Below are 15,688 nucleotides of genomic sequence, written 5' to 3'. Positions count from 1 at the left end.
CCCCACGCAGCGTCCCGCCGCCGCTCCCCGCCCCGCAGCTCCGGTGGGACGTGTCCCGGGACCGGCTCCTCCCCAATCCCGGCACTCTCAGAGTCGGGCTGAGCTGAGCTTTAATGACGGAAAAGAAGCGAAGGCAACTCCCGGACACGGACCCACATCCCGGGGCACGGCCGTCATGGTCAGGCCCGGCACCGGCCAGAGCCCCGGGGCGACCCCCGGGGCGGTGGCACCGGGCAGCGGTGAGGAGGGGGCGGGTTAAGCCACCCCGCGCTGGGGGGATTCGTCCCTGTTAGAAGCAGCCCCATAGGGGCGGGAGGGAGCTGGGGGCGCTTCATCCCCGTGGGGGGACCCGGCGGGGACACAGCGCGGCCGAGGCGGGCCAGGGGGAGCCCCCGGCCCCGTTCCTCCCCCCGGGGTCCCCCATGGCCGCGGGTCACACCGGCGCCACGTAATTCCCGGGGAAAGTGCCGAATTTCTGCGTCCTCCTGGACACTCCTGTGGGTACAAAGACGCGGAGAGGTGGTGAGGGGCGAGGGTGGCACCTTGTCCCCATCCCTGTCGCCAAGGCGGTGGCCACGCACCCACGAACCAGCCGTCGTCGCATTGCTGCATGACATCCACGCGGTCCCCTTCCAGCAGCTCCAGCTCGTCGGCGTTTTGGGGCCGGTACTGGTAGAGCGCCCGGTACCTGCGAGACAAAGCATGGGCAGAGCCCACCCACCCCACGGGTCCCTCGTGGGGACACGGCGCCCCGGGGACGCTCCCGGCGCTGCTTACGGAGTCCACCGGATTTCGGAGCCGTTGTAGGACGGAGCGGGCTCGGGGCGGGCGCTGCTTTGTGCCGCGGGGGTCGGGCGCTGTGGGGGGACAGGGTGGGCTCAGGGCGGCACCCCCGGCCCCAGGGTGGGGGGCACGATGCCAGGGTGGGGGGCACGATGCCAGGGTGGGGGGCACGATGCCAGGGTGAGGGGCACGATGCCAGGGTGGGGGGCACTCACCTGCTCGGGGGTCCAGGCGGGACGCCAGGGCTCCTGGGGCTGGGCGGCCGCAGGGTGTGGGGGGCTGGCAGGAGCCACCGAGGGGCTGGGGGTGCCAGCGTGGGGCAGCTTTGGGGAGGGGGAGAAGGTGGCACCGAGGTGGCGCGGAGAGGACGGGCGCCCGTCCGTCACCCCGGGACCCCGCTTCGCTTCCCGGGGGGAACCTGCGGGAGCCTGCGGGATGCGGGGGCCGGGCGAGCGCTGCAGGGACGGGGACCCGGCGGCGGGCCGGGGGCTGGCGGGGCCGGGAGAGGCGGGGATGTCCTCGGCGGTGCTTTTGACCCGCGGCTCCTTCAGCACCTGGACGTAGGTGGCGGGGAAGATGCCCTGGCGGCTGGTGCCCGAGATCCGCCCCTCGTACCAGTTCTCGTTCACCCGCCGCACCAGGCAGATCCGCTCGCCCTGCCGCGGGAGCGGAGGGCGGGTCAGCACAGAGCGGCACGGAACGGCCCGGGATGGCCCGGGATGGCCCCGGGATGGACCCGGGATGGCCCCGGGATGGCCCAGGATGGACCCGGGATGGACCCGGGATGGCTCGGGATGGCCCGGATGGCCCCGGAATGGCCCGGGATGGCCCGGGATGACCCAGGATGGCCCGGGATGGCCCGGGATGGCCCGGGATGGCACAGCACCGAGCGGCGGTACCTTGCGGAAGGAGAGCTCCACGTGCAGATCGCCTCGGAAGTTGTAGAGCGCCAGCGCCTCGCCGTATTCCAGCACCTGGAGCGTGGGAGCCTTGATGGGCTTGGGCACCTCCGTGGGGGGCAGGATCTGGGGGGACACGCGGGTGAGGGGCAGTGGCAGCACCCCCGGCCCCGCTGTCCCCTCACTGCCCGGGCTCACCTCCACGTAGTTGGAGGGGAAGATGCCCACGCGGCCGTGGTGCTCCCCCTCCAGCCAGTTCCTGTCCACCTCCTTGTGGATGTAGACGATGTCTCCCTTCTGCAGCGTCAGCTCCCTGCAAGGGACACTGGCACAGCTGCCCGGGGGCACAGACCCGGCCCCGGCTCGGCTGGCAGGGCCACCCCCAGTCCCCATCTGTCACCCCAGGGGCACGGTGGGACCCCAGGAGTGACCCCAGTGCTCACTTGGGAGACTCGGCTTGGAAGTTGAACTTGAGGCGAGCAGCTTTCATCTGGGAGGGAGAGGAGAGGTCACAGGGAGGCACCCCCAGTCCCTGCCACCCCAAATCCCACACGGGATGGGACCGTGCCAGCCTCACCTTTTTCTCCTCCCTCTTGACGGCCTCCACGGGGTCCCCCAGGTCTGACAAGCTGGGGAGGGTCCCTGGCCTGAGGGTGTCTGTAAAGGGAGGGATGTCACCAGCTGGGGTGCCCGGGGTGCCCTGTGGCAGAGTTTGGGGGGCTCCTGGGGGCTAAAGGGGGCTCACCTCTGCCAGGGCTCCGGTCACTGGCCAGCCCCAGCCCACCCCGCTCCATGCTGGGGGTGACAGGGGGGCTCCACAGCCGGTGGGGGGACAGGGGGGTCCTGTGGGGTGACAGCGGCTCAGGGCAGGGCTGAGCTCCTCTCCAGCCCTGCTGCCACGAACCCTCCCTGCTCTGACCCTGCTGCCCTGGGTGGGGGAGGGCAGGACCCCTGGTCCCACGGAGCAGGAAATGGGGGTCCTGTGAATTGCATGGACCAGCACCCCTGGGTCTCATGGACCAGGACATCAGGGACCCTCAGGACTCCTGTACCCCAGGGACCAAGCCCCCTGGGTTCACAGACCAGGAATTCGGGGTTGTCCAGGACCAGGATCCCTGAATTCCATGAACCAGGATATTGGGGTCCCCCCAGAACCAGGATCCCTTGCTCCCATGGATGAGAACATTGGGGTCCCCCAGAGGTCCCATGGATGAGGATATTGGGGTCCCCCAGAACCAGGACCCCGGGATCCCATGGGTGAGGATATTGGGGTCCCCCAGAGGTCCCATGGATGAGGATATTGGGGTCCCCCAGAACCAGGACCCCTTGGTCCCATGGATGAGAACATTGGGGTCCCCCAGAACCAGGACCCCGGGATCCCATGGGTGAGGATATTGGGGTCCCCCAGAGGTCCCATGGATGAGGATATTGGGGTCCCCCAGAACCAGGACCTCGGGATCCTATGGCCCAGAACCACTGGGTCACCCCCGTGTGAGGACGCCGGGGTCCCCCAAAACCAGGAGCCCGGCTCCGCTCTCTTCTCCCCTCCAGCGGCTCCTCCCAGAGGCAGCCAGGCGGGACAGGTCCGAAGTTTTCCGGCAGCGCCGGCAGCCCGGCCCCGCTGCCGCCGAGCAGGAAGCGCCGGGGAGGGCTAATGAATAACCCCGCTCCGGGGGGCACTTAAAGAGCCCAAATGCACCCCCGAGCCGGAGGAGGGGTTTGGGGGGCGGGGGGCACCCCCGTGCACCCCCTGAGGGTTACGGTAGGTCCTACAAGAGGAGGCGCTTGTTTGTTTGTGTTTTTTGCTTTCCTCCCGCTGCCGCGGCTCAGAGGGGTGGCTGGGGACACCCCGGCGTTCCCACCCCTTTCCCGGGGTGCCCATCCCATCGCGGGGTGCTCCGGGACTCGCGGGGACAGCTGTCCCCTCCCTGTGCCCGTGGGGACACGGCGGTGGGAATCCGAGCGCCGCCGCCTCCCCTGGGACGGAGCCAAACCCCGGGACGCGCTGTCCCGGCTCCGGGGACGGGGACAGGGCCAGCCCCGGTCGGTCCCACCCTCCGGGCAGCCGGCCCGGCGCCGGCTCCCACCCGTGCCGGGCTCTGGGGGGGCCGGGGGGCTCCGCGGGGATCCCGCGGGGGATGCCCGGGGACCCCCACCCCGCGGGGACAGCCCGCCCGCCACCCCCAGAGCGCGGTCCTGTCCCTCGCCCCGAGTGGGGTCTGGGCACGGGGGGGATTTGGGGATTTGGGGGTGCGGGGCGGCGTGGGAGCGGCCGCCGAACTCACCGAGCAGCCGGGGAGGCCGGAGCAGGGGAGCGAGCGGTGGGAGCAGCCGCCGGGCTCTGCCGGGAGGAGCGGAGGGGGTGGGAGAGAAAAATTAATCATCCAGGAGGCCGAGTCTCGGCGGGAAGCGAAGGAGTCCAGCCCGGCTGCGCCAATGAAGCGCCGGCCGGCCGGCCGGACAGACGGACGGACGGGCTGGGTCCTAGAGCCCCGCAGCCACGGCCGCCGCTCCGGGCCGCTGAGCGTGGTCCAGATGTGCGTGGAGCCAGCCAGGCGGGCACCGAGTTGTGCACGCATCCAGATGTGCGTGCAGCTCGCCCGTGCATTCACCCGGCCGTGCAGGCATGCAGATGTGCAGGGCTCCAGCCGTGCATGCATCCATCCAGCCGTGCACGCATCCAGCTGTGCTGGCATCCAGTCATGCAGGCATCCAGTTGTGCACACATCCAGCCGTGCACACATCCAGCTGTGCTGACATCCAGCTGTGCACACATCCAGTCGTGCACCCATCCGGCCGTGCACACATCCAGTCGTGCACCCATCCGGCCGTGCACACATCCAGCTGTACTGGCATCCAGCTGTGCACACATCCAGTCGTGCACACATCCAGCTGTGCTAGCATCCAGTTGTGCACACATCCAGCTGTGCACACATCCAGTCGTGCACCCATCCGACCGTGCACACATCCAGCTGTACTGGCATCCAGCTGTGCACACATCCAGTCGTGCACACATCCAGCTGCACTGGCATCCAGCTGTGCACACATCCGGTCGTGCACACATCCAGCTGTGCGTGCACCCAGCTGTGCACGCACCCATCCGAGCATTAATCCAGACGGGCACGCATCCTGCCACGCGTGCATCCAGCTGTGCATCCCACCACCCGCACGTCCCAGCCTTGCACAAAGGCTGAGCCCACAGCTGGATGTGCCCACAGCTGGGTGTGCCCACAGCTGGAAGCCCTGCGGGGACCGAGGGGCAGCAGGAGGGGCCGGGGGTACCTGGCGGGGCGCCCGGCGCGTCTCCATGTCCCTCATGTCCTTGTCCAGCTCCTGGCTGAGCTGCTCCAGCTCCTGCTCCAGCAGCACCTGCAGGGGCAGGACGGGGCTGGCACGGCCCGCGGGCACCGGGACCCCGCTGCCACCCCCTGCCCCCCGCCCGCCACGGCCGCCTCACCTCGATGGACTGAGCCCGCTTGGGCCGCGCTGCTGCCGGGCTCTGGAAAGGGCACGGGGCCGCTCAGGGTGCGCCCACCGCGGCGCCCACCCCCTCCCCGTGTGCCAGGCCTGCCTACCTGCTCCCGCGGAGAGAACTTCCCTGGCTCGTAGTCGAAAATGCTGCCAGGCTCGGCGGTGGCACTGCTGGCACCCCAGCGGCTCCTGTGGAGGACGGGAGGGGTTCAGCCCCCGCAGCCCCCACCCGTGGGCACCCGCGTCCCCGGGCCACGCTCACCAGTCCATCCCGTTGGGCATTCCGGGGGGCTCTGCTGGCGCCGAGCCCCTCCTCCGCGGCTTGGGGGGCGACGGAGGCGCGGTGGCGGGGCAGGAATGGGTGTCCCAGTCGGGCTCTGAGGATGGGCGAGGTGAGCGGGCGCCGAGCCGTGCCCGCTCTGTGCCACACCCGCACGCCCGGCCTCACCTGGCAGCTTGCGGTGGATCTGCCGGAACATGCTGCGGTACCAGTCTCGGGGGCTGTCGACGCTCTGGGGGGGACAATTTGGGGTGGTGAGGGGGGGACAGCGGGGTGACACCCCCCGCCCTGCGCCCCCACTCACCGAGCGTGAGGCGAGGGGCATCCCCGTCTCGTCCACGGGCCCGATGCCATCGTACTTCACCCAGCGCCTCTCCCGCCGCTTGCTGTCCTTGGTCCAGGTTGCCGACCAGGCCGGGGGGCACGAGGGGGCAGCCCTGGGGCTGGGTGTGGGGTGGGCGGGCATCTGGGTGCTGGGGGCTTTCGCCTCCTTGGCTGGCCAGGTCTGGTACCACTCATTCACTGGAGACAAGGTGGCACGGCTCAGGTGGGCACGGCTCAGGTGGGCACGGCTCGGGGGAGCCCCCAGGGTGTCCCCAGTTGGCTCAGGGCTCTCTGTACCTGAGCTCTTGGGAGCTCCCTGGCTGTTCCCGGCGGTGCCGCGGCTCTCCGGGTCATGGAAGTGGAAGTTGAGGGTGTTGGAGCCGCGGTGGCGGATGACGGGCACCTGTGGCACAGGGAGGGGCTGGCACAAAGGACTGGGGGGTGCAGCCCCCCCGAAGCTCCCAGCATGTGCCAGCCCCCAGCGCCACTCACCCGTGTCACCGTGTGCTGCGGGGACACCCGCAGAGGTGGCTGGAGGCGGGGAACGTCCTCCAGCCCCAGCGCCGGGCTGGGCTCGGGGGGCCGGAGCCGGCCCGCCATGGCCGGGGGCGCTGGGGATGGTGCCCGGGGGCTGCCCGTGCCCTGCGGGAACAGCAGCTGTGCTCACGGCGCGTCCCGTGTCCCAGTTTTCTGGGCATTCCCACGTTTGCCAGAGCGATGGGGGCTCGGAGGACCCCCAGCCCCACTGCTGGCAGCACCCCCTGTTACTCGGAGGCGCAGCGGTGACAACCGCGGTGGCAGCGTCCCCAGCTCAGGGAGCCTCGCGGTGCCAGGGGAAGCGGCTGTTCCTGCTCACAGCCAGCCCTGGCACGGGTCCCCACCGCTTCTCCTTGCGGCTCCAGACCACCCGGCCCTGTTCCTGCCCGGCTCTGCAGGGATGGATCCGGTTCTTCCTCGGGAAGAACACGCCCGGAGCGGGCCGGGGCGATGGCTGCGCCGCGTTCCCATCGCCCTGGCATCCCGGCTCGCTGCCCTCCCGCCCGGGCACGCGGCGGCAGCAGCGTCGCCCGCCCGGGAGCGCTGCCAGGGCCGCGAACACGACAGGGCAGAAATATTTCCCCGCCCTGCAGCGCAAACAGGGAGGGAGAGGGGACGGAGGGACGAGGAGCAGGAACGCGCGGCCGAGCCCGGCACCGCCCGCCGGGAGGCCGGGAGGGCGATGCCGTGACTCACCGCGGGCCGGCCGGGGGGCAGCTGGGGGGAACGGGACCCCCGGAGCCGTTCCCGACGCCGGGATGGCTCCGGAGGCGAGCGCAGCACCGGAGCCTTTGGGGGACACCTGTGCCCTGGCTCGTCCCTTGCGCCTTCGCAGGTGCCAGACCCCGCCTCAAACGGGGCATCCTGGGGGGCTGCCGGGGGGTGCCAGCCCGGCACGGTGCCCTCTGTGTGTGTGTGGGGACCCCCAAATCGGGCTGGCGGCCCCTCGGCTCCGCTGGAGGCTCGGCAGCCCCAAGGCTGTAATTAATGTTAATCACCCCCGTGGGGAAAACTGCGCGCCAGGGAAGGATGTGCCCCGGGGCACAGAAAGTGGGGTGCAGGCTTCCATCCCCCCAGGGCACCCCAAAAACCTCCGCGCCATTCCCAGCGCAGCGCCCACACGGGGCTCGGCCCCCTCCTTCTCCTCCTTTAGTGTCCCCCAAAACCTGTCCCCGGGGGTCTCCCCGGGGCTCCCCCAGCCAGCTCTTACCTCCTCGGCGGTGCCAACGGGGGCCCCCGGCGAGCTCCGGGGTTTTGGGGAGCAGCCCCGGGGCGAGCGGGACGGAGCTGCGAGCGGCAGGGAGGAAAAACCCACGGCACGAACTTGGCCGGGAGAAGGAGCAGGGAGGTCTCAGCGCATGGCGGGGGGCTGAGCCCCCCAGGAGCATCCCCCGGGAGGGGCGGGAGGCTCCGTCCTGCCCGGCGCTGGGTCCCCGTGTGCCCCGGCACCCCGGGGTGCGCTGCCCCCCCAGCGCTCCCCGCTCTGGAGCGGGGCCGGCCCATTCAGAGTTTCCAGTGACATTTCCAGGGATGGGATCCAGGGAACGGAGCCAAGGGGCTGAACTCATCCCACGCCCCGCGCACGCGTTCCCGAGCGCCCGGCCCCCGCTTACGAAACGGGGCGAGCCCGGCGTCGCCGGCCCCCCGGCGCGATGGAGACGGGGGCTCGGGGGGCGATTTTTGGGAAAGGATGGGGAGGGAAGTGCCGGCTGGAGGTCGGGTCTGTGCTCCTGCGGACCTTGGAGCGCCGGGATGGGGCCAGGGGGAAAGCAGAGCCCCCATCCTCACTGCCGCCCGCTTTCCCACGGGTGACCCTCCATGCCCTCCATCTCCTCCATCCCGCAGGGATTTGAGCACTGGGGACCCCCATGCAAGCCCCCCGTGCCCTGCCTGTGTCCCACCACACCCCCTCCAGCGTCACCGGTTCCCCATCGGATGGAGAAGGGGATTTTAGGAGGGATTTTCGGAAGAGGGTGAGGGAGGAAATGCTGAGAAGGTGAGCACCGAAGTGGGGAGTGGGGTCGGTGCTCCTGTGCCCACCCAAACTTTGGCGTGGGGCAGTCAGAGCAGAGCCCCCATCCCCACTGCACCCCTGCATCCCCTTCCCCCGCCCATCCCTGAGGAATCCGGGCATGGATCCCCCGCGGGACTCCCCCGTGCCCTGCCCTGCCCTGCGGGTGCCCCGTGCCCCCCTCGCCCCCTCGGGCAGCGCCCGCACCCAGCACTCACCCGGCGGCCACTTCCCGCTCCCCTGAACTGCTGACACCCCCAAAACGGCGCTGCCCCAGCCCTTCCTCATCCCGTGAGCTCCCACGTCAGCTCTCGGGGGCAGGGTGGCTTCGCTGCCACCCCTCGGTCCCCACCAAGCCACCGCCCTCTGCTGCCGGGAGCGAGGGGGGCGATGGATGGCAGGAGCCCCGGCTGGCTGCGGGGACACGGGGACACCGGGGACACCGGGGACACCGGGGACACACACAGGGGACACGGGTGACACACACAGGGGACACCGGGGACACCGGGGACACACACGGGGGACACGGGGGACACACACGGGGGACACGGGGGACACACACAGGGAACACGGGGACACGGGGGACACACACGGGGGACACAGGGGACACCGGGGACACACACCGGGGACACGGGGGACACACACGGGGGACACGGGGGACACCGGGGACACACACAGGGACACGGGGGACATACACAGGGGACACCGGGGACACACACGGGGGACACGGAGGACACACATAGGGGACACGGAGGACACACACGGGGGATACACACAGGGGACACGGGGGACACCAGGGACACGGGGGACACACACGGGAGACACGGGGCACACGGGGGACACACACAGGGGACACGGGGGACACAGGGGACACCGGGGACACACAACAGGGGATACGGGGCACACGGGGGACACAGGGGACACGGGGGACACGGGGGACAGGGCGTCCTCCCCCCGCCACGGCCCTGGGGGACGCAGCTCCCGCCCCGATGCCGTAGGAATGAGGGAGCTCCTTGGTGCCAGCTGGGGACAGGGGCTGATCCTGCTGGAAACCCCCGGGGTGACAAGGGCAGGGACGGCAGCAGGACCGGCCGGGGAGGGTTAAACCGGGCGGGGGACCCCCGAGCCAAGCCTGGGTGGGCTGGAGGGGACGGGCACCCCTTGGCAGCGGGAGCTGCCAAGGGGTGCCCGTCCCCTCCAGCCCACCCAGTGACATCTCTCGAGGTCGCAGCCCCCTTCAGCAGCCCCCAAAGCCCCGCTCACCCCCGGCTCACCTCGTCCCCGTGCCCGGCTCGGAGCCTCCGGCGCCGGCCCTGCCTCGGTGCCTCCCTCGGTGCTCCCAGCGCCAGGCTCGGCTCGCAGAGAAATAAATATTGAAGGCGCAGCCCGGGCCGGGATGAACAAAGGCCGAGTGTTTCCTGTTTGCTCAGCGCGGCCGTGCCAGCCGGGAACGCGCGGCCGGGCCCGGGGATGCTCCCGGGATGCTCCCGCGGGCAGGGATGTGCCGGGTCCCCGCTTGGGGTGGGAACACCCAGGAAAAGGGTGGGAGAGCCGGAGCGTCCTGCCCTGGATGGAGCTGGAATGCCGAGGGGAGCAGAGGTGGGAAATGGGGAGCACGCGGTGAGCGGAGCTGCAGGCGGGGCTGAATTCCCGAAGGAAAAGCGGGGCTGAATTCCCGAAGGAAAAGCTGCAGCCATTGGGATGAAGGCCCGGAGCTCTCCCGGGCTCGTCCTCAATGTCCGGCTGCCGCTTGGGAAGAGGGGATGGATCCCGAGAGGAAAGCAGAGGTGGGGCCACAGCAGCGTCCTGGGAACGCTGGTGACACCCTTGTCCCCATCCTGTCTTGGTGGCCCCATGTCCCCATGTCCCTGAACTGGTGTCCCCAATGTCGCCATGTCCCTGTACTGGTGTCCGCAGTGTCGCCATGTCCCTGTACTGGTGTCCCCATGTCCCTGTACTGGTGTCCCCAATGTTACAGGTGTCCCCAATGTCGCCATGTCCCTGTACTGGTGTCCCTATGTCTCTGTACTGGTATCCCCAATGTCCCCACATCCCTGTACTGGTGTCCCCATGTCCCCAATGTCCCATGTCCCCATGTCCCCACGTCCCATGTCCCATGTCCCATGTCCCATGTCCCATGTCCCCATATCCCCATGTCCCATGTCCCCATGTCCCATGTCCCCAATGTCCCATGTCCCCATATCCCCATGTCCCATGTCCCCAATGCCCCCATGTCCCATGTCCCATGTCCCATATGTCCCATGTCCCATGTCCCATGTCCCACGTCCCCAATGTCCCACGTCCCCATGTCCCATGTCCCCATGTCCCATGTCCCCATGTCCCATATCCCCATGTCCCCAATGCCCCCATGTCCCCATGCCCCCATGTCCCATGTCCCATGTCCCATGTCCCATGTCCCCATGTCCCATGTCCCCAATGTCCCATGTCCCCATGTCCCATGTCCCCAATGTCCCATGTCCCATGTCCCAATGTCCCCAATGTCCCATGTCCCCAATGTCCCCAATGTCCCATGTCCCATGTCCCATGTTCCATGTCCCATGTCCCATGTCCCCATGTCCCATGTCCCCATGTCCCATGTCCCATGTCCCATGTCCCCATGTCCCCATGCTCCCAATGCCCCCATGTCCCATGTCCCCATGTCCCATGTCCCATGTCCCATGTCCCCATATCCCCATGTCCCATGTTCCATGTCCCATGTCCCATGTCCCATGTCCCCAGTCCCATGTCCCATGTCCCATGTCCCCACGTCCCCACATCCCCTCCATGGATCCTGGGCGGGATCCATGGCGCTGTGCCCGTTTGGGATCCTGGCTGGATCCCCAGCGCTGCTCCCCGAGTTCCCTCGGTGGAAGGACACCCCAAAAGTGACACGGGGGAGCCGGGCTGGGACGAGAGGTGGCCCATCCGTCCTGTCCCCGCTGTCACCGCGGTGTCACCCAGGGAGGGACGAGGGGCAGGAGCTGAGAGCTCTCCAAGCCCAGCTGCTTGGGAAACACCATCCAGGCACTGCCCCACCCCGGAGAGGCTCCAAAACCTCCAAAATCCTCCCTTCTGGCAGCCCCAAAAAATCACAGTGGAGCGCAGTGACTGTGTCAATTTTTAACTTTTTTTTTCTTTTTTTTTTTTTCCTCCTTAAAGATGACTCCGATTTACATCGAGACAGTTCTAACAAATTCATTCCTTGTTTCACAAAAAAAAAAAAAAAAGAAATTATATTAAATAATTTCTGCCAATAAATAACATTTTCACCATTTTTTTCTCCTTTCAACAGAACTAAAAAAAAAAAAAAAAAAAAGCAAGAAATAAAAATAAAAATTAAAAAGGAGGCAGTCTCCAGGCAACGGGCGTATGATCCTTCAGCATCGAGAACCCTAAAATCACCATCACTGCACCCCTGGAGGGCTTCAGGTCCTCCCTGGCCGAGGTTTGGTGGGATCTGCATCCCTGCCAGCTCCCCTGGCCAGGTGGGATCTGTGCCAGAGGCAGCCAGAGGGGTTCTCCCAATCCCAAAAAAAAAAAGAAAATTAAGCTTCAACTCAAGCCAGCACCCGCCCCATTGCCGACTCCCCTCCTTGGACATGCACCTTGCTAGAACATGCAAAAACACCCAGGCTGCGGGGAGGTGGGGGCTTTCCCTGGATTTGGGGGCTCCCTGGGGTCGGGGGTCCCCCGGGATCCCCTCGATCCCGGTTTCCAAGCTCCAGGTGGCAGCCGGGGAGGGAAGGGACGGGCGGGAGCTCGGAGACAAGCCCAGCTCCCAGGCGCTGCATTTGTGGGGGAAAAGGAGGAAAAAGGGGGAATTTGGGGGCGTTTCTGGATGGTTTTTTTGGTTTGCCGTGGTGGGGATCCGGGGCAGGGAATTCTGCTCCGAAGCTGTGCCCAGAAGAGGGGAAGGGGGATCTCAACACGGAGAGGGGGCGTTAATTGAGGGGGTAATTAGCACCCAGAGCCCCATCGCTGCTCCTCACCCCCTCGGGAATTGCTTCAAATGGAAGAGGGGACCTGGCTGTGTGACACCCACACCTGCCAGTGCCACGGGGACAACTTCCAGCCCTTGGCCACCACCTCTGGGGCTGGGGCAACCAACTTCCAGCCCTCGGCCACCACCTCTGGGGCTGGGGCTACCAACTTCCAGCCCTTGGCCACCACCTCTGGGGCTGGGGCAACCAACATCCAGCCCTCGGCCACCACCTCTGGGGCTGGGGCAACCAACTTCCAGCCCTTGGCCACCACCTCTGGGGCTGGGGCTACCAACATCCAGCCCTCGGCCACCACCTCTGGGGCTGGGGCTACCAACATCCAGCCCTTGGCCACCACCTCTGGGGCTGGGGCAACCAACATCCAGCCCTTGGCCACCACCTCTGGGGCTGGGGCTACCAACATCCAGCCCTCGGCCACCTTCTCCACCGGCCTCGGGGATAAGTGGGGACAAAAACCCCACCCGTGGCCACCTTCTCCAGGGCCAGGACAAGGAACATCCATCCCTTTTCCAGGGCTGGGACACTGGGAAGCTGCAGCTCCAGCAGCCCCAAGGATCGGGGGGTTGGATCTGAGCCCCCAAAACACGAAGCACAAGAAGTCCAAAAGGATTTTGGGCAGGGGGAATCGGTGATGCCAGAGCAGGAGAAGAGGGTGGGGGGACAAACTGCCAGCAAAGCAAATCCCCCTCTGTGATGGGCCGGGTCCTGCTGACCCCTCCCCAACGCTGGGAACAGGGGGAGGGTGCCAGGCTCGGGGTCCCGCAATTCCCATCCCAAATATCCCGACTAAAACCTGGCTGCTTGGGTGAGATCCCAGCCTGGGTCGGCACAACACGCCCGAACATGCACGGGCAGCCCCGGGCACGGTCCGTGTGCCCGGGTACCACACAGGAGGCCCTGAAAGGACAAAGAAATACTCACAGACAAAAGGCAATTTGGCCCCACTCCTCGGACTGGGGGGAGAGAAGCTCGCTCCAAACACTTTTCGCAAAGCGGTGGGTGTGTCAAAAAAAAAAAAAAGGGATCAAAGGGAAAAAAAAAAACCAACCAAAAGAGAAAAAAAAGAAAAAAAAAAAAGAAAAAAAAAAGAGGGGAAAGTGGAGGCATGTGACTGAAAAGCGTGGAAACCCAGCGGTCTGCTCACAGAATCCTAAACAGCCCCGTGGGATTAGGTGATGTGTGATGCTAAGACAATTTGAAAGCTTCCTGGGAAGTTGCTGTTTTCTGGGATCGCCAAGGGAAGACGGCAAGATCCAGGGAAAGCCTTGGCAAAGATCCCCTGGGAGAGGCTCAGCCCTGCCTGCGGCTCACACGGGAGAAGGGGGAGGCTGGAGGGGGCTGCTCCAGGAGCTGCTGCCTCGGCTCCCAGGGAAGGGAACCCCACAAAACCCTTCCCCAGCACCCCCAGGTTAGGTGAGAGAACGCTCAGAGTGCTCCAAAATCCCTGACAACACCCAGGGTGGTGAACCCTGGCAATGCCCAGGATCCCTGTCCACAACACCCTGCCAAAATTCCTGCCAGAATTTCTGCCTCCCTGCTGCCCAGTCCAGGGGGCTGTCACCAGCAGCCAGCCACATCTCCCAAACCCAGCAGTGCCTCACCCATCTTATCCCAAAATTTTGGCAGCAACCTCCGGCTCCAGCTGCCCACGGGAACGGAACAGCCAGGGGTGGGCGATGCCCAAAGCCACGCACCCACCGTGGGACGGGGAGGTGGCACTGGGGGGGCACCACGCTGTCCCCCCACACCCCAAACTGCTCGGCAAGGGCTGATTCCAGAGCTGGGAACAGGGAATGTGCCGTGGGCTGGGCAGCTGCAGGCTCCGGGGTAGAAATCACCCCCTCCTCCTTTAACACTAGGCAGCTTTCCCAAGGATCAGCAGAGATAATTCCTCGGCTCTGAATCAGAATTCCCAAGGGAATTCCGCTGCACAGACTGGCTGCTCCAAGAGGAAGAGCCACAACAAGGGGCAGCACTTCCCCCACCTTCTCCCCGTTTTCCTCTGGGACTCCTTCAGCTTTGGGATGGAGCTGAAATCCTGAAGGAAAAGGTGATGTGACTGGTGTTAACATCCCTGGAGCCCTTTGGAGCTACCTCTGGCTGTCACCTTGGAAAACAGGGATGGATCCCAGCAATCTGCCTTCCAGGGAATTTGGTTGCAGGTAGGCAAGAGGTGGAAGAAAACAACAGGAAAAATCTGGGAAGAAAACAGGAGTGTAAAGGAAAACCAACCCAACCGTATCCTGAAGGGAAGGACCTGCTTTGGAAAGCTCAGGCTAACTCCAAATTGTGCCAAAGCCAACGACCCTAGTTGCCTGGTTTGACTGATTTTTGTTTTTTTAATCCAACCCCCTCCATCTCCGGCAGAGGTTTGACCTCTCGGGGAGGGCAGCTGGACAGCACAACACTCCCGGGATGCTCTAGCAGTTGGATTGGTTTCTAAACCAAAAGCAAAAAAAAAAAAAAAGGACATTTTTATATATATCGAACATAAATAAAAAAAAAAAAATTACAAAATGGTCGCTTTCTTACAGAACGGATGCGGACTGGATTTATGGACGTGCCTCCAGGTGAAGTTGGTTTCTCCCCTTGCCCCCACCCCGCCCCGATTATAATAAATAAATAAAATCCATGGAGTTTTGGATCCGCTGGCGGCCTTACTGGGCAAGTTTCTTGCCCGTGCCGTTCTTGTCGGCCGAGTTGGAGCTCAGCAGGCTGCCGGGGCCGTCCGAGTGCAGCGAATCCTTGCGCGGCGGCATGCGCTCGTTGATGCGGTCCAGCCCCCGCGCCTCCTCGAAGCTGCGGATCTTGTGCTGCGGCGAGAAGCCGCGGATGGCTGCGGAGGGAAGGGAACACAGGGAGCGGCGCTCAGCGGCCGATCCGGCCCCGAGGAGCCCTCCAGCACACGCCAGACACCGACCGGGACACGCGCAGGGCACGGGAAGCACCTGTCTGGATTTGGGATTGCTCGCCGGGAAGGTTTCTCGGCGCTGCCAAAGCTTTGCCGAGGCCAAGTTGAGGATTTGCTCTGCATCATAAGAGTTTTGGGTTTTAGGGAGGTTTAGGATTTGCTCTGCTCCCTAAGAGGAGTTTTGGTTTTAGGGAGGTTTAGGATTTGCTCTGCTCCCTAAGAGGAGTTTTGGTTTTAGGGAGGTTTAGGTTTTGCTCTGCTCCCAAAAAGAAGGGTCTTGGTTTTAGGGAGGTTTAGGATTTGCTCTGCTCCCTAAGAGGAGTTTTGGTTTTAGGGAGGTTTAGGATTTGCTCTGCTCCCAAAAAGAAGGGTCTTGGTTTTAGGGAGGTTTAGGATTTGCTCTGCTCCCTAAAGACGAGTTTTGGTTTTAGGGAGGTTTAGGATTTGCTCTGCTCCCTAAGAGGATTTTTG

General features: G+C 65.5%; 2 protein-coding genes across 10 annotated transcripts in view; both read right to left on the bottom strand.

Annotated features, from left to right (window-relative positions):
• Positions 1-93: 93 nt before the first annotated feature.
• On the bottom strand, positions 94-10,148 carry SORBS3 (sorbin and SH3 domain containing 3). Of its 5 annotated transcripts, none has more exons than XM_085559179.1 (18): positions 9,580-10,146; positions 6,250-6,399; positions 5,738-6,160; positions 5,602-5,665; positions 5,416-5,530; positions 5,258-5,342; positions 5,140-5,181; positions 4,965-5,051; positions 3,968-4,023; positions 2,428-2,525; positions 2,260-2,339; positions 2,126-2,172; positions 1,881-1,995; positions 1,683-1,808; positions 999-1,439; positions 778-857; positions 582-688; positions 94-495 (listed from the first exon to the last, which is right to left on the bottom strand). In XM_085559179.1, the coding sequence occupies exons 1-18, from the start codon at positions 10,000-10,002 to the stop codon at positions 434-436; spliced, it is 2,601 nt and encodes an 866-aa protein (XP_085415305.1). In that variant the 5' UTR covers positions 10,003-10,146; the 3' UTR covers positions 94-433. The 5 variants fall into 5 exon arrangements, with proteins under 5 accessions (XP_085415305.1, XP_085415309.1, XP_085415308.1 ...); XM_085559183.1 differs by lacking the exon at positions 9,580-10,146 and adding an exon at positions 8,524-8,719; XM_085559182.1 differs by lacking the exon at positions 9,580-10,146 and adding an exon at positions 7,505-8,475.
• A 4,678-nt stretch (positions 10,149-14,826) lies between these two features.
• Positions 14,827-15,688, bottom strand: part of PPP3CC (protein phosphatase 3 catalytic subunit gamma) — a 40,616-nt gene continuing 39,754 nt past the window's right edge. For all 5 annotated transcript variants that reach the window (XM_085559175.1, XM_085559176.1, XM_077789250.2 and 2 more), the window contains one exon: positions 14,827-15,142. In XM_085559175.1, the coding sequence (XP_085415301.1) occupies positions 14,964-15,142 (179 nt within the window). In that variant the 3' untranslated portion in view covers positions 14,827-14,963. The remainder of the gene's footprint in view (positions 15,143-15,688) is intronic.

This window comes from Lonchura striata, chromosome 22, assembly GCF_050655825.1.
Source record: "Lonchura striata isolate lonStrDom1 chromosome 22, ASM5065582v1, whole genome shotgun sequence".
Lineage (NCBI taxonomy): Eukaryota > Metazoa > Chordata > Aves > Passeriformes > Estrildidae > Lonchura > Lonchura striata.
Note: the sequence above shows the minus strand (reverse complement) of the source record. Positions and strands in the feature narration are given on the sequence as shown.

What these genes read in the sequence shown, in the direction of transcription:
- SORBS3 (XM_085559179.1), bottom strand. Translation starts at nt 10,002, where the DNA reads ATGGCTGCAGCTTTTCCTTCGGGAATTCAGCCCCGCTTTTCCTTCGGG. An exon ending in ATGCCCAACGGGATGGACTG is followed by an intron (nt 5,343 to 5,415) that starts GTGAGCGTGGCC and finishes CGTCCTCCACAG; the next exon opens with GAGCCGCTGGGGTGCCAGCA. An exon ending in TGGAGCTCTCCTTCCGCAAG is followed by an intron (nt 1,440 to 1,682) that starts GTACCGCCGCTC and finishes CTCCCGCGGCAG; the next exon opens with GGCGAGCGGATCTGCCTGGT.